Raw genomic sequence first — 27,235 nt, 5'->3', positions numbered from 1 at the left:
TTAGTCATTTAAACCTAACTAGGTGCTGTTCCTTTCACCGACAAAGTACCCGACGTACGTTCCCAGTGGTCTCAGGGATTAGTTTAAAAATCCAGTTCCCAGGTCAGAAGGTCAGGTGTTTATAAACCATGAGCTTACGCTTCTACGTCGTTGCAGAACTTACAAAGCAGATGCTGCCGGATGGCAGTTCGGGCCGGAACCCTGTGCTGTGACCCACATTTCCTCTGTTCCAGGGACGCCCGCCTCCCTGAGCTGGTGCTGGAACGCGGGCGAGGCGGTGGCCTTCGCTCCCCGCAGGGGCCCGCTGCTCGTCTGGACCATCTCGGGGCCGGACAGCGGCGTGACCGTGCACCGAGACGCCCACAGCTTCGTGTCCGACATCTGCACCTTCCGGTGGCACCCCCAGAGGAAGGGCAAGGTCGTGTGTGGTCACGTGGATGGGAGCCTGTCGGTTTTCCAGCCAGGTGAGGATGGGCTCGGCTCCCACGGGTTCTTCCCCGGCGCACGTCATTTCTTAGCGACACGGCAGAAAGCCAAGAGGACAGGATTTCGTTTAAAATAACAGCTGTGCCAGTAGTACCCAGCGTCTCACTGATTCCACGTGATCATGGGAAGCTAAGTTACGTCTCGGGCCTGGTCATGCATTCAGCCCAGCTGGGCAGATTCTGCTTCGATGTACCCCGAATCAGGCATGCGTCCCATGGTTTTACTCTTTAAGTCAATTCTTTGTTTCTGCACACTTACTCAGAAAACGGCCTGAGTGGATAAGGACGTAGATCTGGAACCCTTGATGGCTCACCAGTCAGAACTATTCTCCCGCCGGAGTGTAGAATACCATGCGGACGCCCCAGATCCTCCGCCAGGTCTTTGGTCCTGGGGTGGGAAGGAAAAACAACTCTTTAGACCCCATTAGTCCATCACTCTCGCTGAAGGAAAGGGTCTGATCATTTTGTTTATTTTTAAAATTTAAACAATAACAAAATGTACATTGGAAACTTCCCTGAAGGGCTCCCCACTCATCCCAGAGTCCTGCTGGCACCCCAGCAGCGCGCTGTCCGCACCCGGGGTCTCTGAGGCTGGGGGCTCCTGTTTTCAAACCGAGTCACCTTCTCAACAATGTCACGGAGACCCCACATCCTTTGAAGGGACACAATTCAACCGCTAAGAACCCAACACAGACTTCTTGCTCTCATGTACGCCCCAGGGCTTTAAGAATCCACGCACACACCGTTAGGGAAGGTGGCATCTGGCCATGCCTTTCCCTTTTGCGTAGACAAGAGCGAATGGGTCTTGAAGAAAATGCTGCTTTTTTATTCCCACGAGACTCTCTGCTGTGAGTTTGAAGCCTCAGGGCTGTAGCCTTACTACTTAGCGCTCAGCTTCCTGTTCCACAGGAGCCCTCCCCTTCCCCTTGTTACTGACTTCCTGGCCCCACAGGGTTCAGTCTCTACCCAACAAGACAGAGTGTCTGTCCTGCAGGCTCCTGCAGGTGCCTCCTGTCCAGCTTTATCTATTTTGGAAGAAGCAGAAAAGGGAACTGTTCGTGGAGGACTGCCCACAATAAGGCAGTTCACCCATTATTTTAAATCCGTGATTTTAAAATTGTGATTATTAGTGTGTTTGCATATTTGTGTGTGTGCTGGGTGGAGGGGAGAAGGGTGGGTAGGTGATCCAGGTGGCTCAGTCAGTCTAAAAGCACCACCACTTTGTTCTGTATTATCTGTGTTTTCATGTAAAAATCCTCATCTGAATAGGATGGGGCCCAAAATGTTGGGGAACCACTGCTTTACCTCTTTCCAGTTATATTCTTGGACAGAGCCAGCTCATCAGAGAATGTTCTTATCTTCATAACAGAGCTGTTTTCATTGACTTGACTCTGCTATTGCCCCCAGGAGGGCCTTCATCAAGTTTGCGTTGTTTTATCTTAGAAATGTTGTTGGTGACATTGTCCTCAAACAACACTGTCCCCGCTTGGAAACGCACAGGGGAGAGGCATTTATTTCTGGTGTCAGTTCTAGGAAACGTTGTGCTTCTCAGAACATTTTTTTGTTTGTCATTTTGTTTTATTTTTATCCTATTGTGCCACCTTTCATGATTTCTTTCCTCGTGGCTTTAGCCACCAGATCTCAACATCAAAATTTCAACAGCTCTTTGGTTTATGCATCATCCTCATTATTTTATTTTTCAACCATAATTTTCCCTTGCCCCAGTTTTTGTCTCTCATACAGAAATTGTCGACCTCACTCTTACCAATTTATCACTTGCGTCTGTCCTTATCTGACAACACAAGGGGCCTGATATTTGTATAAAAAAATAGAACACAAGAAATAGCAAAATAAATAATAATTAAACTAGAACATTATCAGCGGTTTTTCTAATGACTGGCTTTATATTTATAGATTAATTTTTCTATCTTTTATAATAAAAATGTTGATATCGGATAGAGCAGAAAACAGTGACTATAACCCTTTATCATTTTGACTGTAAGATGGGGCTTTGAAGCAACATGATCTAGATATTATAACATTTTCATTGTAAATTTTACCATGTTCTTTGTTGCTTTTTTCATATCCTGGAGTATTTTTAATAAGTCATAATGCTAACTGGCACATGCAAATACCTAAAAATTAGTAAAGTACAGCTTAGCTTAATAAATCATTTTTCTGCCTCTTTTGGCCTTATAGTGACCCACTATATTAATATTCATTATTGTGACATAAAATAGCAGTTTAGATTATGTTTGTTTGGGGGAAGAAGAAGCAAACAAACTTTCCTTGATGGTTATTGTGAAAATTTGACAAACCCAAATAAAAGAAATCTCTCATGCACTTTCTATGACTATATGTGCACAAATTCTAACTAAAACAATACCTATTTAAGATCCACATTGTATTTATATAATATTATATTCTGATGAAGTTAATGTCAAGGCAGAAGCTGTAAGGTTTTCAATTCATTTCATAATATCTGACAGACCCAAGGGAATTGCTTTTCTCTGCTTTTATAACCTGAAAGGTTGGAGAACCGTGTGCGCTGATGACAGAGCTATGGTATCTTTCAGTTGTGTTATTTTTTAAATAAAGTATTATTTCAACGTGTAGAGCACGCAGGGATAACTGGGCTCTCCGTGAGGGTGTAGTCTCTAAGTGTAGTTTCACGGCCTTGCTTTGGAGCGTGAGCGCGTCCGCGGAGTGGAGTCCCATGGGGTGCACTGCAGAAGCGGATTTCCCCCCGTTGCCAGTTGTGTATGTAATTGGAAGGAATAGAGGATTGTTTGATGGGCCTTGGCTTCATTTATTTTGTTGTTTTGTTGTTGGGTTTTGTTGTTGTTTGGTTAATCCTCACCCAAGGATATATTTCCATTGACTTTTAGAGAGTGGAAGGAAGGGGAGTGTAAGGGAGAGTCAGAGAGAGAAACAATGATGTGAGAGGGACACATCGATTGGTTGCCTCCCACACAAGCCTCGACCTGGGCCAGGGATGGAGCCTGCAACCAAAGCACGTGCCCTTTGACCAGAATCGAACCTGGGACCCTTCAGTCCGAGGGCCAACACTCTAGCCACTGAGCCAGACCGGCTGGGGCGGGCGTTGGCTTCATTTAATTCCCCTTGTTTTACCTCCTGTGTGTCTGGCTGCCTGGGTTGTAGTGGAGTCAGGAGGGAATGATGGTTATGCCAGATGGTCTGATGTGTGACAAAGAGTGACAGTAAACAGTGATGTGCTGCTCATGATATCCCCACTGTTCTAAGCACTTTCAGCAACTCATCCACTTAATCTTAAAAAAACAAAACTCTACAAGGTAGGTATCGTTATGTTCACTGTAAAAACACACCCTGAGCACACAGAGATGACGTGTCTTGTCCAAGAACACGGAGCCCCTAAGTGGTGGAACTAGGTCGGGCTGGACCCAAAGTCTGTGCTTTTAATCACAACAGGATGTCCTTCCTTCTGGTAAGCCTTTTCCTATCTGTATGCTTTGTCACTCAGTGGAATGGTGGTGGATGACAATATCGTGTGTATTCGTGTCCTTTTCTTACAGTTTTTCAGTAACAAATAGGGCAAACTTCCCAGGTACTAGAGATCGCCAACGCAGAGCAGTCCAGTCTGACTGCGTCACTGCGACAAACCCTAGCTCCCCACCATCACACGTCATCAGTAGCTTCTTCAGGACACACCAGCTTCATATTTCCATGCTGCTGGGGTCTGTGGTGTGCGCAGAGAAAATCAGCACCCTCTCAGTTACTGACCTTTTTCTGAGAGTGTAGTTAAAAGTCACTTTCTTCGTATTTTAACAGGTAATAAAAGTCAGAGACATGTTCTGAGGCCCGACTCTCTGGAAGGGACAGACGAAGAGGACCCAGTCACGGCCCTGGAGTGGGACCCGCTGTCCACGGATTACCTCCTGGTGGCCAATCTGCATCACGGGATCCGGCTGGTGGACACGGAGTCGCTCTGCTGCATAACCACCTTCAGCTTGCCCAGCGCCGCAGCCTGTGTGCAGTGCTTGGCCTGGGTCCCCAGTGCCCCGGGGATGTTCATCACTGGAGGTGAGTGCGCCCATCCCCCCACGTGTTAAATGCGCGTGTATTCTTTAATTCGGTCAGGCAAATAATACTCCTTCACTGGTTACGTCTGTGTAAGACTTGTTAATATTGCAAATGTTATTATTTATTATAGTAAACTAGAGGCCCGGTGCACGAAATTTGTGCACGGGGGGGGGGTCCCCTCATCCCAGCCTGCACCCTCTCCAATCTGGGACCCCTCAGGGATGTTTGACTGCCAGTTTAGGCCCCATCCTGGGGATCAGGCCTAAACCGGCAGTTGGATATCCCTCTCACAATCCGGGACCTCTGGCTCCTAACTGCTCACCTGCCTGCTGGCCTGGTCACCCCCAACTGCCCCCCCATGCCAGCCTGGTCACCCCTAACCACGCCCCCCTGCTGGCTTGGTCGCCCCTTAATGCCCCCCCGCCAGCCTGTCACCCCTTTCTGCTCCCCCTGCCAGCCTGGTCGCCCCCAACTGCCCCCCTGCCGGCCTGGTTGCCCCCAACTGCCCCCCCTACTGGCCTGGTCACCCCAAGCAGCCTGCTGTTTAGTCATTTGGTTGTCCCTCACTAACCCCCATGCTGGCCTGGTAGCCCCATGCAGCCTACTGTTCGGTCATCCGTCTGGTTGTTTAGGTCGTGATGGCCCCTGGCTTTTTATATATTAGGATGCCTAGTTTACTTTTATTACTACAGGAAGTCCTCGGGTTACGTCAGACTCGACATAAGTCATTTTGTGGTTACGTCACCATGTCCCATTTATTTATAAAAAAGATAGTTACATCATTTCGACATATGTACATATGTGCTTTATGCTTTTTATTATTTATTTACCACAAGTAAAGGCCAGGAATTGTTATCTTTCTTTTAATTTGTTTTTACTGTTTCACTTCATTACTGCTGTGTATGTGCTCCATGTGAGTGACACAGGTGCTTATGTAGGTGGGTTCCGACTTACGGCGAAAATCGCATTACATCGCCGTGGGAACAGATCTCCCACATAACCCAAGGACCTACTATACTGTATGTCATTAACATAATGACAAATACAAATGAAATTAAGACCCTGTTATCCAGGTTTCTGATAATAAATTGGAATATGTGTGTGCACATGTGTGCACGTTCATGTTTGTATGTGTACAAAATACAAAGACAGTTCAGTTTCAGGCATGGCAGGATGAGAGTTAAAGTATGGACTCAAACAGTGGGTTATCTGGACAGGAGGCCTATGAGCCTTCCTGGGAATTGTGATCTGAGTGAGCCCTTATGCCTAGGCAGCCCCAGAATCTATCACATGGCTTCCTAATCAAGAGAGTGAGCAAAGTCAAGGAGTGATGGGGATGGGAAGAGGGGGAATTTAAAATACTAATTAGAAATTAACTAGGATTACTATTTACTTAGGTTCAGAAAGTATGGTCTCTGAAGTGAGAGTGCTGTCAGCTACTATGTAAATATTTCCTGTTACTTGCCTAGTGTAAAATAAAAGAGAGACTTTATCCTCTCCTCTCAACATTTTTAAAGAAATTATTTGCACATTATTCACAATAGCCAAGATCTGGAAACAGCCCAAGTGCCCATCAGCAGCTGAGTGGATACGAATGGAATACTGCTCAGCCATAAAAAGGAAGGCAGTCTTACCTTTTGCGACAGCTTGGATGGACCTGGAGAGTATTATGCTAGGTGAAGTAAGCCAGTCCGAGAAAGACAAGCACCATATGATCTCACTTATATGTGGAATCTAAGGAACAAAACAAACAAAATAGAAACAGACTCATAGATAAAGAGAACAGACTGACAGCTGTCAGAGGGAAGGGGCTTGGGGGCCTGGGTGAAATAGGTGAGGGGATTGAGCAGGTCACATAGGTAGCTGCAGAATAGCCACAGAGATGCAGAGATGCGATTGCAATGTGGAAAATAGTCGGTGATGTGGAGGTAACGGGACACGGGGCCAGGTGGGTGCTTGGGCAGCGGGGGACCACTCAGTAGAGTACCTGTTTTTCCAGCCACCGTGCTGTGTGTCTGAAACTGGGGCGGAATGGTACTGCACGTAGACTGTGGTTTAAAAAAAGACATTCTTTACTACTTTAAGCACTTAGGTTACACATGGAAGTAGACAGGTTCTTATACATCTTAATTGCCTTTAATTTCACAGGGTACAATTAATGATAGACATGGGAATTTTTTATATAGCTGATATTATTATTATTATTATTGAGATAAAACTCACATACCATAAAAGTCACCATTTTAAAGTGTACAGTTTAGTGGTTTCTGTGCTCAGAAAGTTGTGCAACCTTTACCGCTGTCTAATTCCAGAACATTCCATCATCCCCTCAGTCAATTCCCTCTGTACCACTAGCAGTCACTCCCAGCTACCCCCTCTCCACCACCCCTCCTGTACACATGTGTGAACATAAACTGCTAATCTACTTCCTGTCTCTGGGGATTCTGACGTTTCATAGAAATGAAATAACTCAACATGTGGCTTCTTTGACGTAGCATAGGGGTTGAGGCTTCATCCACGTTGTTGGGTGCATGAGTAACTCATCCCTTTTTAAGGGTGAATGACATTCCATTGCCTGGGTATGCCAGGCTTTGTTTATCAGCTGACAGACATTTAGCTTTTTTCTACTTTTTTTTTTTTTTTTTGCTGTTACGGATAACGCTGCTATGAGCATCTGTGTGCAGGCTTTTGTATGGGCGAGTTTCTAATTCTGTGGGTACATGCATCGGATGCAATTGCTGGGTCACATGTTGGCTCCATGTTGCATCATTTGAGGGCCTGTCAGATTTTTTCCAAAGCAGCTGATGAAGGTAGAATTCGGGGGGCTTTCTAACCGGGTTTCGGGTCTGTTAGGCACCTTGTCTGGCTGCAGGTTAGCAAGGGGGCAGCTTATGACTGTGTCGGACGAGGGAGGATTGTGTAACGGTGGTGGGGGGAGTTGTCAGTACGGGCTTTCCTAGACCCCGTGGGTCACAGGGTGCTTTTTGTGACCAGATTGTCACAATGACCGCTGTGGGCAAAGGTGCCAGAGAAGGCGGTTTCTCAGCCTAGAGAAGGGTCCGGAACAGAAAAAAACAGTAAACATGTCAAAGATGTAAAGGTTGCATAGCACGTTAGCTGTCTCTTTCATTGTATTACTAGAGGCCTGGTGCACAAAATTTCGTGCACTGGGGGGGGGGGGTCCCTCAGCCCAGGCTGCACCCTCTCGCAGTCTGGGACCCCTCGGGGGATGTCCACCTGCTGGCTTAGGCCTGCTCCCCGGGGGATCAGGCCTAAGCTGGCAGTCAGACATCCCTCTGGCAGCCTGGGAGCCCTTGGGGGATGTCCGACTGACGGCCTAGCTGCAGTCGGACATCCTTAATGCTGCCGAGGAGGCGGAAGAGGCTCCCGCCACGGCCACTGCGCTCGCAGCAGTCAGCCCAGCTTGTGGCTGAGCGGAGTTCCCCCTGTGGGAGTGCACTGACCACCAGGGGGCAGTTCCTGTGTTGAGTGTCTGCCCCCTGGTGATCAGTGTGCGTCATAGTGACTGGTCATTCCTGGGAGTCAATTTGCATATTACCCTTTTATTATATAGGATTGTACAGTCTTATTATTTGAAGAATGCCCATTGGTAGTGCTAAAAATCTTGCAAGTTGAAGATTCTTTTATTACTCTTATGTCCGGGCATTTTATATCTCAAGTAAAACTTGTTAACATGATGCTTTTTCCTGCCTAGATTCTCAAGTAGGCGTTTTACGCGTTTGGAATGTTTCAAGAACAACACCGACTGATAATTTTAAACTAAAGAAAACAGGATTTCACTGCTTACATGTACTGAATTCTCCACCAAGAAAGAAATGTGAGTAAGAGTATCATCAGAGTCTAATATCTTAGAATATTGTACCTGCTGCTTCCAAATGAAATGGCTGATGTGGCGATATAGGCATGTCAGATAGGTGCTACTGAAAAGCCAGTTTAAAAATCAGCCTGTGACAATGTCTGTGCTAAAGGAACCACCCACGAGTTAAGCTTTTCTGTCGGGCCTTACTACCTCTAAATCCTGGGAACGGGGGTCCGGAGATGCTGAGACTGGAGAAGTAACATTCTGGAGGCTGAGATGGTGTATATCCTGCAATTCTGTGTGTGTGTGTGTGTGTGTGTGTGTGTGTGTGTGTGTGTGTGGTTATTTGTTTCTTGGTTTAGTTCAGGGGTGGGGAACCTTTTTTCCACCAAGGACCATTTGGATATTTATAACATCATTCACGGGCCATACACAATTATCCACTTAAAAGTTAGCCTGCGGTATTTGGTCAGACGTTTAATTAACTCTCCCCTAATGCCTTGGCAGGGCCGGACCACATGACTTCTCGGGCCATGTGTGACCAGCGGGCCCTGTGTTCCCCACCTCTGGTTTAGTTGCTATGACTTTCATAACACAGGGTGACTGAACTGTCACCGATTCTCTTCTTTCACATTTGTTTTCATATTACAAAAGCGGTCCATGAGCATTAGAGGAAAATCATCAAATATGAAGAAGCACATACCAATCTTGTCATTTGTGAGTAATTCCTCTTAGGGAATCTATTGCTAGATGTCTAGTCTTTTACCCCATTTTAAAAAACGTAACAAAGTGTGGAATAAGAAAAGTTATGTGAAAATGAAGAGATTAAAATACAGACATACCAAATTCTAAAAAAAAAATGATGACTTACAGATAGATAAGTACATAAAGGGTATCAAAACCACCCATAATGTCAGTAAATTAAAATATTGTAACAGTGAGTCATGGATCATATTAGTTTCTACCAAATGGTCAATAAAGTTTCATGGAATCCAATGCCTCTTTTGTTATTAGAAGTTCATTCTAGCCTGGACTTCCTGCCATTTGAATTGATTCTGAGAAATAGCGTTATCCAAATGAATGCAGTAAGGAAGGCGATTATATTTGAATAAAAAAGGGAGCATATGCCGAAACCGGTTTGACTCAGTGGATAGAGCGTCAGTCTGTGGACTGAAAGGTCCCAGGTTTGATTTCGGTCAAGGGCACGTACCCTGGTTGCGGGCACATCCCCAGTGGGAGGTGTGCAGGAGGCAGCTGGTCGATGTTTCTCTCTCATCAATGTTTCTAGCTCTCTATCCCTCTCCCTTTCTCTCTGTAAAAAAAATCAATAAAATAAATATATATATATTTTTTTTTAAAAAAAAAGGGAGCATACTAAAAAAGAGAATATCTGGGAAATATTTATCTATATTCCAGTATGTAATTAACATAGATTGGTCTGATAATTTGCAATGGTAGCATTATTTTGGATTATGTTTGCAAAACATTATTCTTGTTCTAAGGAAAAACTTCTTAACAAGAAGACACAGTGTGAGATACAGACTAGGCAGAAAATAACTAAACTTGGGGACACATGCAATTGAAAGTTGGAGAAACGGAAGCATACGAACAATAGAAGTAAACCTTCTATTCTCTTCTAGGAGGAAGAGAGAAAAACTGAGATGAAAATGTACAGCCGGCATGGCTCAGTAGTTAAGCATTGACCTAGGAACTAATAGGTCATGGTTCAATTCCAGGTCAGGGTACATGCCTGGGTTGCAGGCTCGATCCCCAGTAGAGGGTGTGCAGGAGGCAGCCGATCTATGATATTTCTCTTTCATCGATGTTTCTGTCTCTCTATCCCTCTCCCTTCCTCTCTAAAAGTTCATAAGAGCATATTAAAAAAATAAGTTGTAAAAAAATGTATGTCAGACAATTATGGTTCTTAATTTGGGTGCTAAATTAAAGTGAATTATATAATCTCAAAGATAATTATTTTCATTAGAATAGCAATTACTAGAGAGTTATGAGCTTTAAAAGAAAAAACTCACATGCATGTATGTCTGTGTGTGTGTGGAAGGGCGAGTAAGCTAATATATCAAGATTTTGAAAGAAGATTCTAATTAAAAAATAAGCATCCTGCCCTAACCGGTGTGGCTCAGTGGATAGAGCATCGGCCTGCGGACTGAAAGGTCCCAGGTTCGATTCCAGTCAAGGGCATGTACCTTGGTTGCGGGCACATACCCAGTAGGAGGTGTGCAGGAGGCAGCTGATCGATGTTTCTCTCCCACTGATGTTTCTAACTCTCTATCCCTTTCTCTTCCTCTCTGTAAAAAATCAATAAAATATATATTTTTAAAAATAAGCATTCCATGCTTTAATCTATGGGGAAATAATAAATTAGATATTCACAGCATATTGTGATTCCTCACACACTAATTTTCATCCAGGTTGCTCCCCCTGCATTTTATACACCTCTTTTCAAAATAATATCCAATTTTCTATATTAGAGGTTGGGGCAATATCTGTGCTAAAGGAGCCAGTAGGTTTACAGTTGTGAGTTCGCAAAGCACAGAGTTTATTCTCATACTAAAGGCCCGGTGCATGAAATTTGTGCACGGGGAGGGGGGGGTGTGTCCCTCAGCCCAGCCTTGCACCCTCTCCAATCTGGGACCCCTCAAGGGATGTCCCACTGTCCGACTGCCCGTTTAGGATCAGGCCTAAACGGGCAGTCGGACATCCCTCTCACAATCCAGGACTGCTGGTGCCCAACTGCTTGCCTGCCTGCCATCCGGATTGCCCCTAACCGCTTCTACCTGCCAGCCTGATCACCCCCTAACTACTCCCCTGCCAGCCTGTTTGATGCCTAACTGTTCCCCTGCCAGCCTGATTGCCCCTAACTGCCCTCCCCTGCAGGCCTGGTCACCCCTAACTGCCCTCCCTTGCAGGCCTGGTCCCTCCCAACTGCCCTCCCCTGCTGGCCATCTTGTGGTGGCCATATTGTGTCCACATGGGGGTAGCCATCTTGTGTGTTGGAGTGACAGTCAATTTGCATATTACTCTTTTATTAGATAGGATAGAGGCCTGGTGCACGGGTGGGGGCTGGCTGGTTTGCCCTGAAGGGTGTCCCAGATCAGGGTAGGGGTTCCCTTGGGGTGTGGGGCGGCCTGGGTGAGGGGGTCTGTGGTGGTTTGCAGGCCGGTCACACCCCCCGGCGACCCAAGCGGAGGCCCTGGTATCTGGGATTTATTTATCTTCTATAATTGAAACTTTGTAGCCTTGAGCGGAGGCCAGGGCAGGCCAGGGTGGTCGCGAAGCTTGGCTTCCTCCATCGCCAAGGGCAACCCAAGCCTCCTGCTCTCTCCAGCTCTGTGGCTGCTGCCATATTTGTTGGGTTAATTTGCATACTCCCTCCTGATTGGCTGGTGGGCATGGCTTGTGGGTGTAGTGGATATACGGTCAATTTGCATATTTCTCTTTTATTAGATAGGATTATGACTGATTAATTACTGTAGTAGTTATAAACCTCCTTTTCCCCCGCAACCCTTCTCACCCCCTCATTTTGGCAAAACTGCAAAAGTACTCCTGAGGCAGAAATATGATTATTGCTTACAGTTCACAAACCCCAGTTCTGGTGAGAGGAAATCAATCCCCGTGGTGTCATTTGCACACGAGAAGCTGCTACCATAAATGTTTACCTGCTGATCTTTTTCTTTTTCAGTTTCAATCCAGCCTCCCACCCCAAATCACACATCCTCCACGAGCGAGGCGCTGCCCCCGGGCCAGGTGTCCTCCCTGCCCCCCGGACACGCCCTCTGCTGCTTCCTGGACGGTGGCGTGGGCCTGTATGACCTGGGAGCCAAGAAGTGGGATTTCCTGAGGGACATGGTATGTCTGCGGCCGTCCCTTCTCTCACACACAGCACTTATCGTGTGACGCTCATGATGTTTACTTTTACTTACATATTAATATTGTTAACATTTATTTTTGTAAAGAATCAGCCTGGCTGGTGTGACTCCGTGGTTGAGCAGCGTCAACCCATGTACCAAGAGGTCACAGGTTCAATTCCCTGTCAGGGCACGTGCCCAGGTTGCGGGCTCAATCCCCAGTGGGGGGCCTGCAGGAGACAGCTGATCAGTGATTCCCTCTCATCATGGATATTTCTATCTCTATCCCTCTCCCTTCCTCTCTCTCTAGAAATGTATATATTTTTAAAACAAATCGTATCATTAGGACTGTACCCAGGGTGGCTGAAACATTTTAGAATGATGTATAGAATGATGACAAAACTATTAAGATTCTTTAAGCTTTAAACATGAAACTCCAGGGAACATCACTGCCTGCTTACCCTGGTTGTCCCGCATGGCTGGTAGTGTTCCATTGCTGTGTGGACCATGCCAGCCCCCGTCCAGTGCTGGAAACTGCATTGCTGCGCCATGTTTTGGAAGCAAAGAGAGAAACAGAATAACCCTTTCTTAGGAGGAAGGACAATTCCGTCTCTGCCAGCTACTCCAAGCTTTGGTGTTCCCATCTGTGAGTGAGCAAGGCGGATGGATGAAGTATTTTTAAGATTTATTTTCTATTATTGAATCATTATAATTCTATGATTCTGTCATCTTCTGTTCTTTTTTTAAAATGTTTTTATTGATTTTGCAGGGAGAGGAAGGGAGAAGGAGAGAGAGAAACCTCGACGATCGGCTGCCTCCTGAGCACCGCCCAGGCACGTGCCCTGACTGGGAACTGAACCGGTGACCTTTCGCTGTAGGGACGATGCTCAACCGACTGAGCAGCACTGGCCAGGGCTCTTCTGTGCTCATGACCACTAAGCCTCCACACGCAGTAGAATGCAGCCTCGCGGGGGACCGGCGTTTTTGCTTGGTTTTAATCTATGCTTTATCTCCACTGCCTAACGCAGGGCCTGGCACATAGCAAGACTTCCTTAAGTTTTGTCGAATGAATGAATACATGCATAATGAATGAGCAAATGAATGTATTCATGCATATTGTGTTGTAATTCCTATTTGTCAAGAATCATCCTTCTTCATTTTTCCTTGTTTATAAAATGCCCATTTTTTCCCTACAGGTTTGAATTATACTAATCTAGACATTTAAGACTTTTAAATGTTAATTGTTTTTCCCTGGAAAACTTAGAAAGGATTCTACAGCTATAATTGCCCTTCTTTAAAAAAAATAAAGAGAGAAAGGGAAATAATCAATAATACTGTTATTTGAAGGCTAATTTAATTTTATCCTTAAATAAAAATATGGAACATTAGCAAAAATATTTTTTAACAATGTATAGCTTAGTTATATAGAAACATTCTTTTTGTAGATATTCTTTTTATTATTGAATTTTCTTTCCCTGTAAGCTTTTCCTTCCGTGTAAATGCTTCCCCAGTGTGGGAAACTTCTTCCATATTTCCAATTACCACCTACTTTTAAAAGAATTATGAAAGGGAAGAGAGAAAACTATAACAAGTGTTTTAAAATTCACATTAGTAAGGAAGTTATGCAATCTAAGTTCAAAAGACTTTCTATTGAGTGTATATCCTCATATTAAAATATGATTTATTTAAAAAAAAAACTATGTTAAATTTATAATTCCATCAAAACTAAAACATTCCTTGATCATAAATTATTTCACTGGCTCTTCTCACTTTCAAAGTGTCTGCCAGTCAGAGGAGACGTGACTTTTTTCCTTATAAAGTCGCATTGCTAACGCAGACCCAGCTGGGGCTGGCAGGACAGTCACCAGCACAGACATCTCATGCGATGCTGTGTGCGCCAGGCATCTCCAAGCTTTTAAGTCACGTGACATCAGAAACCCCTGTTCAGAGACTTGCTAACAGGCGTCCTTCCACGTGGATGTCGGCTTGACTGAAATGAAGGGAAATGCTTCCATTTCTTCCTTCCACCCCTGCCCTCCTCCTGCTAAGAAGACAAGAAACAGGCGCCGCTTAGTCTTGCTCCATGATTTTTCCAGTGAGATCTGAAAGCGTAGCCGTGAATTAACGTTGAAGAAGGCACCTGCAGGCAGTCCCTGCCGTGAGTGACAGGAGGATGGGAGTAGCCCCGCCCCTGCCCCTGCCCAGCCCCTGGGGCTGCACCAGCGGCTGCACCCGCCTCCCCTTCTCCCCTCCCAGAGGAGGCACCTTGCAGCCCTGGTGCGGTTTCCTGAGGCCCTGCTCTCTGGAGGCACCGGAGTGTAAAGGCTCCCCTGTACCTTTAAGGCAGGCGTGGGGGGAAGAGAGCCCACCCTGTCCCTGTGTTAATTGTCCCTGGGTCCCAGCATGCTGTAGTGGCTGCTGCTTGGAGTAGGAGGGGAGGGTCTGTTCCCATCCCCGGTGCTGGGGAGACACACCTGGCAACTGGCTGCTTACCTTAGATTCTTCCCAGGTTCGCCCGCAGGCACCCGGTAATTAACCTCCACTCTGCAAGTGTATGTTTGCACACATCCGCACGTCCCACCGCACAGCCTGCGGGGTGTCTGGGATGCGTGTCACCATGTCAGGGAGACAGGATTGTGAGTTCCAAAGAGCAAACTTGCTAGGAAGCTTTGGAACAGTTTAAAAACTTGATTGAAAACAAGACCAAGCCAGATGCGTCTTCTTTCAGTTAAAGCTGAGAAGTCCTTTTGGAGTATGTCATTGGTATGAAGAAAGCAATAACTGCATTAAAGGATGTTTTCAGTTTTATCTTGTCTTTTATTATGTTCCCAGCATTACATAATAACTGTTAAGAGTTCATTGCTTTATAAATGCCTAGCATAGTCCTCTGTGTATGACAAGTATTAAGAGAACATATGCATTGAACGGCAGCTGCAATTGGACTTTTGGACATCTTTGACAGTGGCTGACTTAGGGCACTGGGGCTGAATAAAATCTGGGTCTGTGCAGGGGTACAGTCACAGCACAGGGACGCTCCACAGCAGCAGCACGCAGGCTCCGTGTCTTCGCTCGCCGTCACACGTTTGCACTGGTATTTGGAAGCCCTGGTGCAGGGTTGGACTTGACTGCACACTGTGGTTTGCTTAGCCATCACCTGGGTTTGCTCAGGGGCTGTGACGGGTGTGCTGCCTTCCTAGGGACACGTGGAAACCATCTTCGACTGCAAGTTCAAGCCCAACGACCCCAACCTCTTAGCGACAGCGTCCTTCGATGGCACCGTGAAGGTCTGGGACGTGGACACGCTGACCGCGGTGTACACGTCCCCGGGGAACGAGGGGGTGATTTATTCCCTCTCCTGGGCGCCAGGTAAGAAGTGTGTCATTAAAATCGGGAGGACGACTAAATGGCCTTCCGGACCTTTATTTTCCTTTGAATCACCTTCTTCCCCTCAATGTCGTCGTCTTCCAAGGGCCGGCAGAGGCCCAGAGGAAGAACATAGTTGTTGGGTGAGTTTTGGGGAGGTTTTCTGAATAGACTTCCCGCCTGGACGCTTGGATTTCTGGGCCCTTTGGTGTCACGTGACCATAGGGAAAAGCCAAGGTAAATCAGGCTGATTGTGCCCCATCTAATTTTAGTTGCATTTGTATAGACATGCCTTTAACGATATAACACCTTTTACGTGACCATTTTCCTTTAAAGTTTTATGCGAATCAAATATATGAAAGTGTTAAAAATTTGCTTTCTAAAGTTACAAAATGTGTTTTCTAAATGACAATGCAGAGTTTCCCCTGATGCAGCTGTTTTGTAAATATGAGTGCTTATACATCAGCACAGTTCACTGGTGACCCTGTGATTAATTCTGTGGATTTTAACATAAAAAAAATTTTTTTTTAAAGAACTACTTAGCAAGTCTCAAGTCTTTTTCAAAAATTGCATTTTTGGGAAGCACATTTCTGGCAGGCATGTCAGATAACGTCTATCAAATTGTTTCCCCAGGTGATTTGGATTGTATTGCCGGAGCAACTTCCCAAAATGGTGCCTTCATTTGGGACATTAAAAAGGGCCGAATGGTGCAGCGCTTTAATGAGGTAAGGTGTTACTCACTGGTGGCTGAGTAGCCTGATGTCTTAGGCTGCTCCCGACGTTGCCAATGCTTTTGTCTCTTAACGTAATAGAGAACCACCAGGTGGCATTGTGTTCTCTGAATTAGAAGAGAACCCAAGAGGGTGTTTACGTGTCTAAATGAATTCTGAAAAATCAATCCACCTCCAGTGGCACCAGGTCTTCGCAGGAATCTGAGCCGTCCTCCCCAGTTATCTCGGCACATAGCCAGTAGCCGGAAGAGACTGAACCCAGAGCAGTCCCACGTCACCGCCCCAGGCCTCTCGCTGGTTAGCTGTTGACTGTTGACGTAGGGAGAATCCTTTGTTGCCTGAACCCGACTCTTCACCTCTAGGATGGGAAGTCGGTTATATAGTTCCTTAGGTTTCCTTTCAGTCCTCAAATCCTTCTATTCCATGACAAGCCCTAAGACCTCTCCTCTTCCTATTTGTGGTGTCACGGATGGGGCTTGCACTTCTGCTTGGAGTCGGCTGTCACCCAGAGTGGACGGAGTCCCACTAATATTTGGGAAACACACATGATCTCATGACAGCGTGTTAGATAGGAATCAAGGGAAATGCCACAGAATCTAGGATTGTCTCTTGCTACTTTGAAATTCCATTCGTTTCAAATGATTACTGTTAATGTCTATTAAGTATACAACGTCTATAAAATCGTGTATATATTTGAGGCTTTAAAACCATTTATACAAAAGACTTACCCTTTGAGGATCAAGTAGCCTTGATCTCCCGGGGTTGGAGTGTTTGGGAACTTCCGACGCCAGGGGGCAGTGTTGCCCTCAGCAGAGGAAACGCCCGCAGAGGCCTGGGCTCCGCTCCTGCCCTTTCTCCAGGTAACAGCCACACTCCCCTCCAGCACTGTCCTCCCTATCCCCACTCCACCCCCCCCCCCAAGCTGGAACAACAGCACCCCATGCATGACAAAGGGAGCCAGGAGAAGAAAGGAACCTGAAGAGGATCCCTCAATACCAGACATTAATTTACCCCAGGTGTCAGATCTGTTGGACTGTTCTTAGGGCATCCTGTGACCTGCAGTAGCCGTCCATTAGCGCTAGAGCCGTCCCAGCCTGACCCCAGAGCCCGGCATCGTAGCACCGTATTCCTGTCGCCTGGATCCACCGTGTCTTTCCAGCGAAGACCGGTGTCAAATGGCTCAGATCTGGGAGAATAACTGGGGGAAATGAGCAACGCCCGCTTGACTTAGCGGTTACCTGCGCCTCACACAGGCACAGCGGGATGTTGGAGAGCCGGGTGTACTCCACATGGGGGAGCGGAGCGGGCGGGGGCCTGCGCTCCAGGTCACGGGGATGGACACGACCCCATTTCGTATCCATTTTTGTAAGCCTCCCCCTGGAGCTCCAAAGAGGTAAAAACAGCAGCTAGAGACCGCCTTAGTCAAACGGCCATGGAACAGGGTAAAAAGGCATTTTCCCTCCCTATAGCTGCCACAGGTCAGACTGAAACGTCTTCCATCAGCTTTGGGAATGGGGTGACAGCACCTTACTCGCCCGTGTCCCCGTTGAAGGATGACATGCCCATGGATAACATCCTTCTGGAGTCTTACAGGTCCTCATCGCAGCACTGGGCCTGCGTCCCTTCCCCGCCCTCAGCCTGAGAGTGCGGACGCACAGATCAGTGAGGTCCTTTGTTCTAGGAATGATCTTAAATCTGCTCTTCTCTGCTTTCATGAAAGTAGAACTTTGAAGTTGAGAAGAACAGTCGTGGCCACAATGCCTGGTTGCCCTGGGGTAGGAAGCGGGCCAGCCACCCTCCCACCGCCTGGGGTTTGCAGGAGAAGGCGGGGAGCAGAGCTTCATCCTCAGGGAGCTCAGCAAGCACTTCCGGCGCTTGACCCGGGTCCACAGAAGAGAGGCAGAAGCCCCCCGATTCATGTTCTGAAACAATGATCCTGGGTGAAGTGTGAGAGCTGGACACGTTCTTAGAGTGTGTAGTCACTGCCTGCTGTGGTGTGGCCGCAACGCCTCTGCTAGCATCACCCACAGCCAGCTCCTCGTAGCAAAGTAATGCTTAGACGGAGAAGTAAATGAGAGAAAGAGGTGCATTATTTCTTATTGACAGGCATTTTGCATTTTTTGAAGCATGGAAACAATGGGATATTCTGCGTCGCCTGGAGTCATAAAGATTCCAAACGAATAGCGACCTGCAGCGGAGACGGTCTCTGGTGAGTGCTGCGTGCGGCTGTCACGTCCACAGAGAAGCCCCGGGGCCTGCCAGCGTGTCCTGGCAGCTCCGACACGCACGTCCTGATGAGGTTCATGTGTGCACACCTGTCCTCAATACTATGTAGAAGCCCACACAGGCCTCTGCTGTATTGCTATGATGCATCAGTAATAAATAATGATGAAATGATGTTCAAAAATAAGTAAAAAGAGCCTGGCCGGCGTAGCTCAGTGGGTGAGCATCGACCTAGGAACCGGGAGGTCACAGTTCAGTTCCTGGTCAGGGCCCATGCCCGGGTGGCAGGCTCCATCCCCAGTGGGGGGCGTGCAGAAGGCAGCCGATCCATGATTCCCTGTCATCGTGGATGTTTCTCTCTCTCTCTCCCACCCCCTTCCTCTCTGAAGCCCATTTTTTAAAAATTAACAAAAAATAAGTAATAAAAAGGAACCAGCCATTGCTGCAAAGTGACAGCACTACCCGAGTAATAACGAAAAGAGACTGAATGGCCTCAAAGAGGCTCGAAGGACTTTTCATGAAGAGTCGAAACGTTTCTCCTCAGATTCTGGAGGGAGTGGCAGGTCAGTGTTACAGCAACTCGGGAGCTATCCAGTGCTCTAGAAACGTCTCCACAGTTTGGGAGGTGCTGTTATTTAGAAAAGCATAGGGATAAGGGAATGCATGTGGGAAATGCCTTGTTATAGAAGCTCGGTTCTCTGACCCCATGTCTCAGAAACACTTGCTTCTCAATTCGGTTAAGTCCTCGGGGAAGGTAGGTTTCCAAAATATACTACGCAAGGGAGCAATTGCCTTTGGGCTAAAACAATGTTTTAATCTGATGATGCCCCTCAGCTGCAGGGGTTGCGGTCTCTGGCGGTGATACAGGCACTCATGGTTGCTGGACGATAGTGATTTGTCCCGTCTTCGGTTTTGCTGTACAGGCAGTTTTCTTATTCTCACTTTTTCATTTCAGTGGGAAAGGTAGTACTTATGGAAACGTAAAGTTCTTTACCGGGATATTAAAATTATCGGAAATAACAACATTAGTGATATTTCCCTTGAAAGAATTTGCAAATTGATACAAACCAAAATACGAAAACTGTGCCTACGTGTTTTTTGATGGGGTGACACATGTCCGTTCAGGGCTGTGTTTATTTGATGATGAAGCACAGCCAGGGACTAAACACTTATTTGCATGGGTCAAGTATTTAGTCACCGACTGTGCTTTAGTCACACCACCCAGCAACCTCAGAAGTCTGGTGGACCTAACGGTGTCTTAGGGGGTCTGTTCCAAAAACTTTTTAAAACCTGTAATACATTAGTTTATACACAACTTACTTTTTTCTTTCTAAAGGAATCAGTAGGCCTTGCATAATGGTGTCATGTAGATGGTATTGCAGTTAAAGCATACAGGGTCCTTTTAGGGAAAAGGGGTCCTTCACATTTCTGCTTACATCGCTTAGAACATGCAGAGAAATACTACAACATGTACATCTTGGACTTGGAATGATAGGACATGTAACCAGCATTAGAAATGAGTTATTTTAAATATAAATTCTGAAGCTGAATACCTCGTGCATATGTTAGCTATATCATCATGGTTTAAAATAGATGTATAAGTTGTGCCTTTCCTCAATAGAAAATTCTATAAGAAATCATTTCTAAATGGAAATGTATCCCCTTTAATGGGTATACACAGGTTCCCATAACCAGTAATATGTGACGTAGATCACACTTACCCAGCACTTTCGACGGTGCCCAGTGCTGTGCAGGCGAGGTCCCTCTCCTAACACACTCAGGCTTGACTGACGCCGTTCTTTGTTCCCCTGAGCGGAGCATTCGCAGTGTTTGTTTCCGGTTGACACATTGCGCTCCGTTTCAGCATCATCCGAACCCCCGACGGGAGCGTGCTGCACAAGTACAAGCACCCTGCTGCCGTGTTTGGTTGTGACTGGAGCCCAAACAACAAGTGAGTCTCCTCCCCCTGAAATCAGGAATCACTGCATCTCTGAGATTTCAATAGCCACCAAGTCCAATGTCACCCCAGAGGGAACCTCCTCACCTTCAGGTAGCATCCCCCTTGCCTGGCCTCCGCATTGCTTAGTGGGTCCAAGTGTCTTTTTATCTCATGGTTTGTCTTTATGTGACTTAGAAACATCAATTCCCTGCTTTCAGAACAGCTTTCTGAGGCCTTAGGACAGTGATGGGCAACCTTTTGAGCTTGGTGTGTCAAACTTCGCCAAAAAACTGAGCATAACTCGGGTAGTGTGTCACTTTGAGGAAAAAACATTATTTCGCAAATGTTTCATCCTCAGGAGCAGCAAATGTTTCATCCTCGGCATGTGGCCGCCTCAGCGGCCGCGTGTCATCAGAAATGGCTATGCGTGTCAGTGCTGACACGCGTGTCATAGGTTCGCCATCACTGCCTTAGGATAAAGCGTGTGGCTAACTAATGAAAAATATAAATCAGTCCAATCTATAGGGTGGCCCCCCCAAATTTATACACCCACTTCGAACAACTATAAAGGCAGTGTTTATTAAAATGCATGTCATTTTCGAAATTGAGCAGTCAGCTCTCAGAGTGATACCTTTTTGTAGCTCTATGTCCTTAGCCAGACACTCTGTTCAATACACAAATTCCCTTGTGTCTGACCAACATCACGGTTCCACGCTCTCCTCTCTCAGTTTCGTAGCTTTAATAGGCCTTTGACAGTTGAAATTAAAACTAGTGATTAAAGCAGTATGCTTTGTTGGCCAAGAAAGCTTTTCTTTTCAAAAAGTCCTTCATGCTTAACTATTACGCTTACTACCAAGCCTGCCTAATAACTTTTATTTTTAAAGATCTTTTTAAAATTGTTCCAACTGCTATATTCATGTTCTACTTAGCATGTTCGGAGATAAGTGAGAAACACCTTGAACTTATGAAAGTTTATTCATAAGGTATCTCTGAATATTAATTTTGATGTCTGTAGGTATACTCTTTGAATGTTTATTATTTAATTTCTAAGATGTTATACTTATGTGTCTGCATATATATATATATAAATGTATTCATTTATACACATAAATATTTCATTATGCAAATGATATTGAAACCAGCCTGTGTATCAGTGGGCTTGGGCAGATGTAACCTGCACATTTACAGATCAGCATGCCCACTGGAAAACTGGTGTATTTCTTCACACAGGACTATATAAGTACGTTCTTACAACCCCTGTGACAAAGGGCAGCAGTTCGAGGCCTGTGCCGTGTGATGTGGCCTCTTGGCCTCTAGGGTGTGGGAGCTGCTTATGGTGGGTAATGGCCCTTAGGGGGGCTGTTCTGATGGGCCCAGGACCCCACCGTCAGCCGAGGACTCAGACTCCCTTTGGAAACAGTATCCCAAGCATGACCACTAGGGTATAAGCCGTTGCTTAGCTTACTCTCACGCTCCTGAGAATGTGAAACAAGATCATTTAAAGATCAGATCCACATGTTATATTCTAGTAGGTCCTTTGTTGCCTCCAGCAGTTAGAGCATCTCAAGCCAAAAGAGAATCCGCAGACAGGGCTGTGACTCGCCCTAGATCCGTGGTCGGCAAACTGCGGCTTGCGAGCCACATGCGGCTCTTTGGCCCCTTGAGTGTGGCTCTTCCACAAAATACCACGGCCTGGGCGAGTCTATTTTGAAGAAGTGGCGTTAGAAGAAGTTTAAGTTTAAAAAGTTTGGCTCTCAAAAGAAATTTCAATCGTTGTCCTGTTGATATGTGGCTCTGTTGACTGATGAGTTTGCCGACCACTGTCCTGGATGAGCAGCCCTGGTTTGGGGGCGATTCCAGCGGGCCTTCCCAGGGGAACGGTTTGACCCCGGCTGCCGCAGAATCGACCAGAGGGCCGGTGGGTGTAATTAACAGTCTGCTTACCAGCAAGCAAGCACATCTCCGTCACTCACCACTGGGGACCCGTCCTAAGTACCAGCAGTTCTGAGAAATAGTCAAGAAGTTCTCAATCTGGACATTTTGAAAAAGAACATATAGAAATATAAATACCGTCATCTCAGGTCTAAGATGAATAAAATAAAAATGTAATTGGTCAAAGGGGAACAGTAAGAGAGACACATTGTTGGTATTAGGGCAGTTTCTGCAAATTATGTTTTTACTTGTGTAAGATTTTAGTCTCACTTCACTAAGGAAGCAAAACTTCTACTGTTTGAAGTTAGAACTGTGTGCGTTTTGAAATGATCAGCAACAAGTAACACCGCATCTTTCCTATTTCCGTGTCTCCATGGGCCTCCGATGGCCTTTCAGAGACATGATAGCCACTGGCTGCGAAGACGGAGGCGTGCGCGTCTACTACGTGGCCACCAGCTCGGACCAGCCGCTGAAGGTGTTCAGTGGGCACACGGCCAAGGTGTTCCACGTGCGCTGGTCGCCCCTGAGGGAGGGCATCCTCTGCAGCGGCTCCGATGACGGGTGCGTGGCTTTGGATCCGAATTTCCCGGCCCATTTACATGACCCAACTGGTGTGGGGATGTTTGAGATATGTGCTTAACATGTTGGCAGTCAACAAGTACCTAGTTGCATTCAATTTAATTGCATTAATTTAAAAAAATCAATATAGTCTTATCTATGAAGGTGTGATATCAAACAAAATAATTTAAATAGATATAAGAAATTAGCACCCAAAAGCAGATTTTGATTCACCTGGATACATTGTGCTGTCCTAGGATAAGGGGGAAAGAAGAGGTCTTTTTCTAGAAAGCAGAAGAGACACGCCTTAAAAAAATACAAATGTATATAATGTGTCTCCTTTGTAGTGTAATAGAATCTTTGAAGTATCAACAGTTTGGTATCATCAGATTGATATAAATCTGTGACTAAAAAATTAGTATGAATTGTCTAAGCAAAGTTGGCATTAGGGGAAGTCTTAAGTTTATTTTTAGTTCAAATTTTATTTTAGTAACATTTGTACTTTGTTTAATCAGTAGATTCAAGTCATATGAATCCAGTTATATTTAAATTGTGTAATGATCTGAGAGTGATTCCACACTGAATAAGCAACTTATTATACTGACAGAAACATGGAGGGGTGACTTTCTGTACTGATATAATCATAAATATGAATTGATTTTTTAGGTAATATCCATTGCCATATAGACAGTATTTTCATGACTTACAAAAAATTTAAGTGTTCTTAAATTGTCGTATCCATGTTATTACTCATATTTTTCTTTGGTTTTATCTGTTCTAGGTATTTCATTTTAAGAAATAAATTCTTTAAACATATAAACTGTGAAATAGTACATTTAGTATCATTAGCAAATGACCAGTGAAAGTCAGGAGAAAAAATACTCTATATTGGAGTACGCTAGCTCTGGCCTAATTATTCATTTCCATCTTCTATGAAGAAGAGAGTCTTAGCATATCTTGAAACATAAAATGCTTTTTTAATATACTGAGAAGTAATCATTGTGCTCCAATAAGAATATGTTAATATTTCAGGTAAATTATAACTGAAATGGTATTATACCCAGAATGTTCTGTTCCAGTTCTGTTCGAATCTGGGATTATACTCAAGACGCCTGCATCCGTGTTCTCAGTGGGCACTCGGGCCCCGTGCGGGGGCTGGTGTGGAACCCTGAGATCCCGTACCTTCTCGTCTCCGGCAGCTGGGACTACACGGTGAGGGTGTGGGACACTCGCGAGGGGACGTGCCTGGACACCGTGTACGATCATGGCGCAGACGTGTATGGTAAAGTGTTTCTCATGCTTTTACATTGTGCTCTCTTAATGATGACTGTCATTTCTGAGCAGTATAGTGTTTTAAAGAAGTCTTACACTGTTTCATTTTAAAATAACATTCTCATTAGAAACCATACAGACAATAAAAACATCATCAGAAACTTGCAGAATATAACTTTTGTTTACATTGTGGTGTCTTTACCTGCAGGTGTACTTGTGTTTACACACACACACACACACACACACACAATTTGCATGTATGGCTTGGATTTTTCTTCCTCTCTTCCCCTCAGTCCAGGGGTACGTTATAAAACAGGAAATCAGTAACAAAGTAGATATAATTTACTTAGCCATTCCTCTACCTCTATTCTCGTATATGTAGAGTGGTGTTTTGTTTTTAAATATTATTGAGTTGGGTATGGAAAATCTGATTTCTTATCTTTTGCACATCACTTCACTCTCATTTGCAGCACCAAAACCTTGCTGGGCCTAAGTAGGTCAATGACGATGGCAAAAATGATTCCTCAAAGAAAGTAACCCTAATCCAGCCATGTGTGTCCATGTGCTCAGGTCCAGTGGCCTTTTCATTGAGTCAGCGTGGGACTGAGCGTGAGAGGGAATCGCATTTCTGGTCATTTTAAATCGAAAGGGCCCCCGCCCTTGTGGCTAGAACTTCCATGGAGTCACAGATGGCTGTGTGCTGTATTGGTATTAATAAACTGAAATATAATTTCAACATTTTTATCCAGGGCCATTTGCTTCCCCATAACTATTCCATTTATATCCATTATTCATGGAATATGCTAAATAATTTATTCCATTCTTACAGTGTTTTCAGTCAAGATAGAAACACTTCGTCAAAAGTTCAATCCTGTATGCGTTCGCTGAGGTCCATGTAGATAAAAAATATGTCCAGTGTTGACTCCAGTTAAAGCCGTTTCTTCTTCCTTCAGGTTTAACGTGCCATCCCAGCCGCCCCTTCACCATGGCCTCCTGCTCCCGGGACTCCACCGTGCGGCTGTGGTCATTGGCCCCTTTAATCGCCCCTTTACAGATCAGCATCCTGGCGGACAGACCCTGGAAGGAAATTATCGGGAACACGGGTACTGACAATATGCATGAGTCCGCTTTTTATTTTTACTTACTTATTTATTCATTTATTTACTTTCAAATGTGTTTTTATTGATTTCAGAGAAGGGAGAGAGAGAGGGAGAGAGAAACATCAATGCTGAGAATCATTGATTGGCTGCCTCCTGCACGCCCCCCACTGGGGATGGAGCCTACAACCTGGGCATGTGCCCAGTCTGGGAATGGAACCGCGACCTCCTGGTTCATAGGTCACCACTCAACCACTGAGCCACACCAGTCAGGCCAGATTTTTATTTTTAAGTCAAATCTCCCGACAGTCTTTTCTCACTGAGTGATGTCTGTTCTCCAGATGACGCCATCCTGCGAGGCACGCCCCCCGTGCTGTGCGGCAAAGTGTCGCGGGACATTAAACAGGAAATAGAGAAGCTGGGTGGACACCCGCGTGGGAAGAAGCTCCGGTGGTTTTCGGAGTGTCTGTCCGTGAGTATGACAGGGATGAGGTGTGAGCATTTCCCTCTGCCCCGAAATGGATGGTCACAGCCGTGGTCATGAAGTCATCACATGTTTACATGTGTCACGGGTTCACTGCGTCCCTCTGAACATGCCTGCACAGTGTAAGCAAGCAGGTGAACCTGGAGATGGGTGGTGGGAGGCGGAGTGGCTGTTCCTTTGCTCATGCTCAGTTCCGTGTGCCTGCATGGCGCGGGTGCAGAGGCAGCGGCTGCGGGGTTTCTCCCTCCTGAGCACGTCCTTGGCTGTTGACTCTGCGTCCACTGTTAGCCTCCAGGTGGCAGTGACAACCTGTGGGCCTTGGTGGCCGTGATCAAAGGGCAGGATGACAGCTTACTTCCTCACAACTACTGCAAAGGCATCATGCACCGGAAGCACCTGCTCAAGTTCCGCACGGTGAGTGCAGTGGCACGCAGGAGGGGCTCCGGCAAAAGGGAGTTGTGCGTTCTCGCTATCCTATCTAATAAAAGAGTAATATGCAGATTGACCGTCACTCCAACACACAAGATGGCTGCCCCCATGTGGTCACAAGATGGCTGCAGCAAGATGGCCAGCAGGGCAGGGCAGTTGGGAGGGACCAGGCCTTCAAGGGAGGGCAGTTGTGGGTGATCAGGCCAGCAGGGGAGGGCAGTTAGGGGTGTCCAGGCTGGCAGAGGGAGGAAGTTGGGGCGGACTGGGCCTGCAGGGAAGGGCAGTTAGGGGGGACCCAGGCCTGCAGGGGAGAGCAGTTGGGAGGGACAAGGCCTGCAGGGGAGGGCAGTTGGGGGGGGACCAGGCCTGCAGAGGAGGGCAGTTTGGGGGGACCCAGGCCTGAAGGGGAGGGCAGTTGGAGGGGGGGACGAGACCAGCAGGGGAAAGCAGTTAGGGGTGATGAGGCTGGCAGGGGGGGCAGTACGGGGCGACCAGGCCCGTGGGGGCGGGCAGTTAGGGGTGATCAGGCAGGCAGGCAGAAGCGGTTAGGGGCAATCAGGCAGGCAGGCGAGTGGTTGGGAGCCAGCAGTCCTGGATTGTGAGAGGGATCCTAGATTGGAGAGGGTGCAGGTTGGGCTGAGGGACACCCCCCCTCAATGCACAAATTTAGTGCACCGGGCTTCTAGTCTATATAATAAAACCCTAATACGCAAATTGACCAAACGGAGGAATGACTGGTCGCTATGATGCACACTGACCACCAGGGGGCAGACGCTCAATGCAGGAGCTTCCCCCTGATGGACAGTGCGCTCCCACAGGGGAGCACCACTCAGCCAGGAGCTGGGCTCACAGCTGGCAAACACTAAGGACCCCTCTGGGTATAGCCAGCAGTGGGACATCCCCCAGGGATCCCAGGCTGTGAGAGGGACCCCTCTTCCCCAGTGCATGAATGTCATGCACCAGGCCTCTAGTTA

The 27,235-nt window shown here is 46.3% G+C and overlaps 1 protein-coding gene across 1 annotated transcript in view; it reads left to right on the top strand.

The window, feature by feature from the left end:
- WDR17 (WD repeat domain 17) overlaps nt 1-27,235 on the top strand; it is a 69,240-nt gene that overhangs the window by 13,794 nt on the left and 28,211 nt on the right. The window contains exons 4-16 of the mRNA XM_054720175.1: nt 234-464; nt 4,296-4,547; nt 8,263-8,385; nt 12,068-12,234; nt 15,431-15,599; nt 16,230-16,321; nt 18,454-18,536; nt 20,415-20,501; nt 22,818-22,982; nt 24,059-24,261; nt 25,205-25,354; nt 25,690-25,820; nt 26,121-26,246. Of these exons, the coding sequence (XP_054576150.1) occupies nt 234-464; nt 4,296-4,547; nt 8,263-8,385; nt 12,068-12,234; nt 15,431-15,599; nt 16,230-16,321; nt 18,454-18,536; nt 20,415-20,501; nt 22,818-22,982; nt 24,059-24,261; nt 25,205-25,354; nt 25,690-25,820; nt 26,121-26,246 (1,979 nt within the window). The remainder of the gene's footprint in view (nt 1-233; nt 465-4,295; nt 4,548-8,262; nt 8,386-12,067; nt 12,235-15,430; nt 15,600-16,229; nt 16,322-18,453; nt 18,537-20,414; nt 20,502-22,817; nt 22,983-24,058; nt 24,262-25,204; nt 25,355-25,689; nt 25,821-26,120; nt 26,247-27,235) is intronic.

Source organism: Eptesicus fuscus, chromosome 8 (genome assembly GCF_027574615.1).
Source record: "Eptesicus fuscus isolate TK198812 chromosome 8, DD_ASM_mEF_20220401, whole genome shotgun sequence".
NCBI lineage: Eukaryota > Metazoa > Chordata > Mammalia > Chiroptera > Vespertilionidae > Eptesicus > Eptesicus fuscus.
Note: the sequence above shows the minus strand (reverse complement) of the source record. Positions and strands in the feature narration are given on the sequence as shown.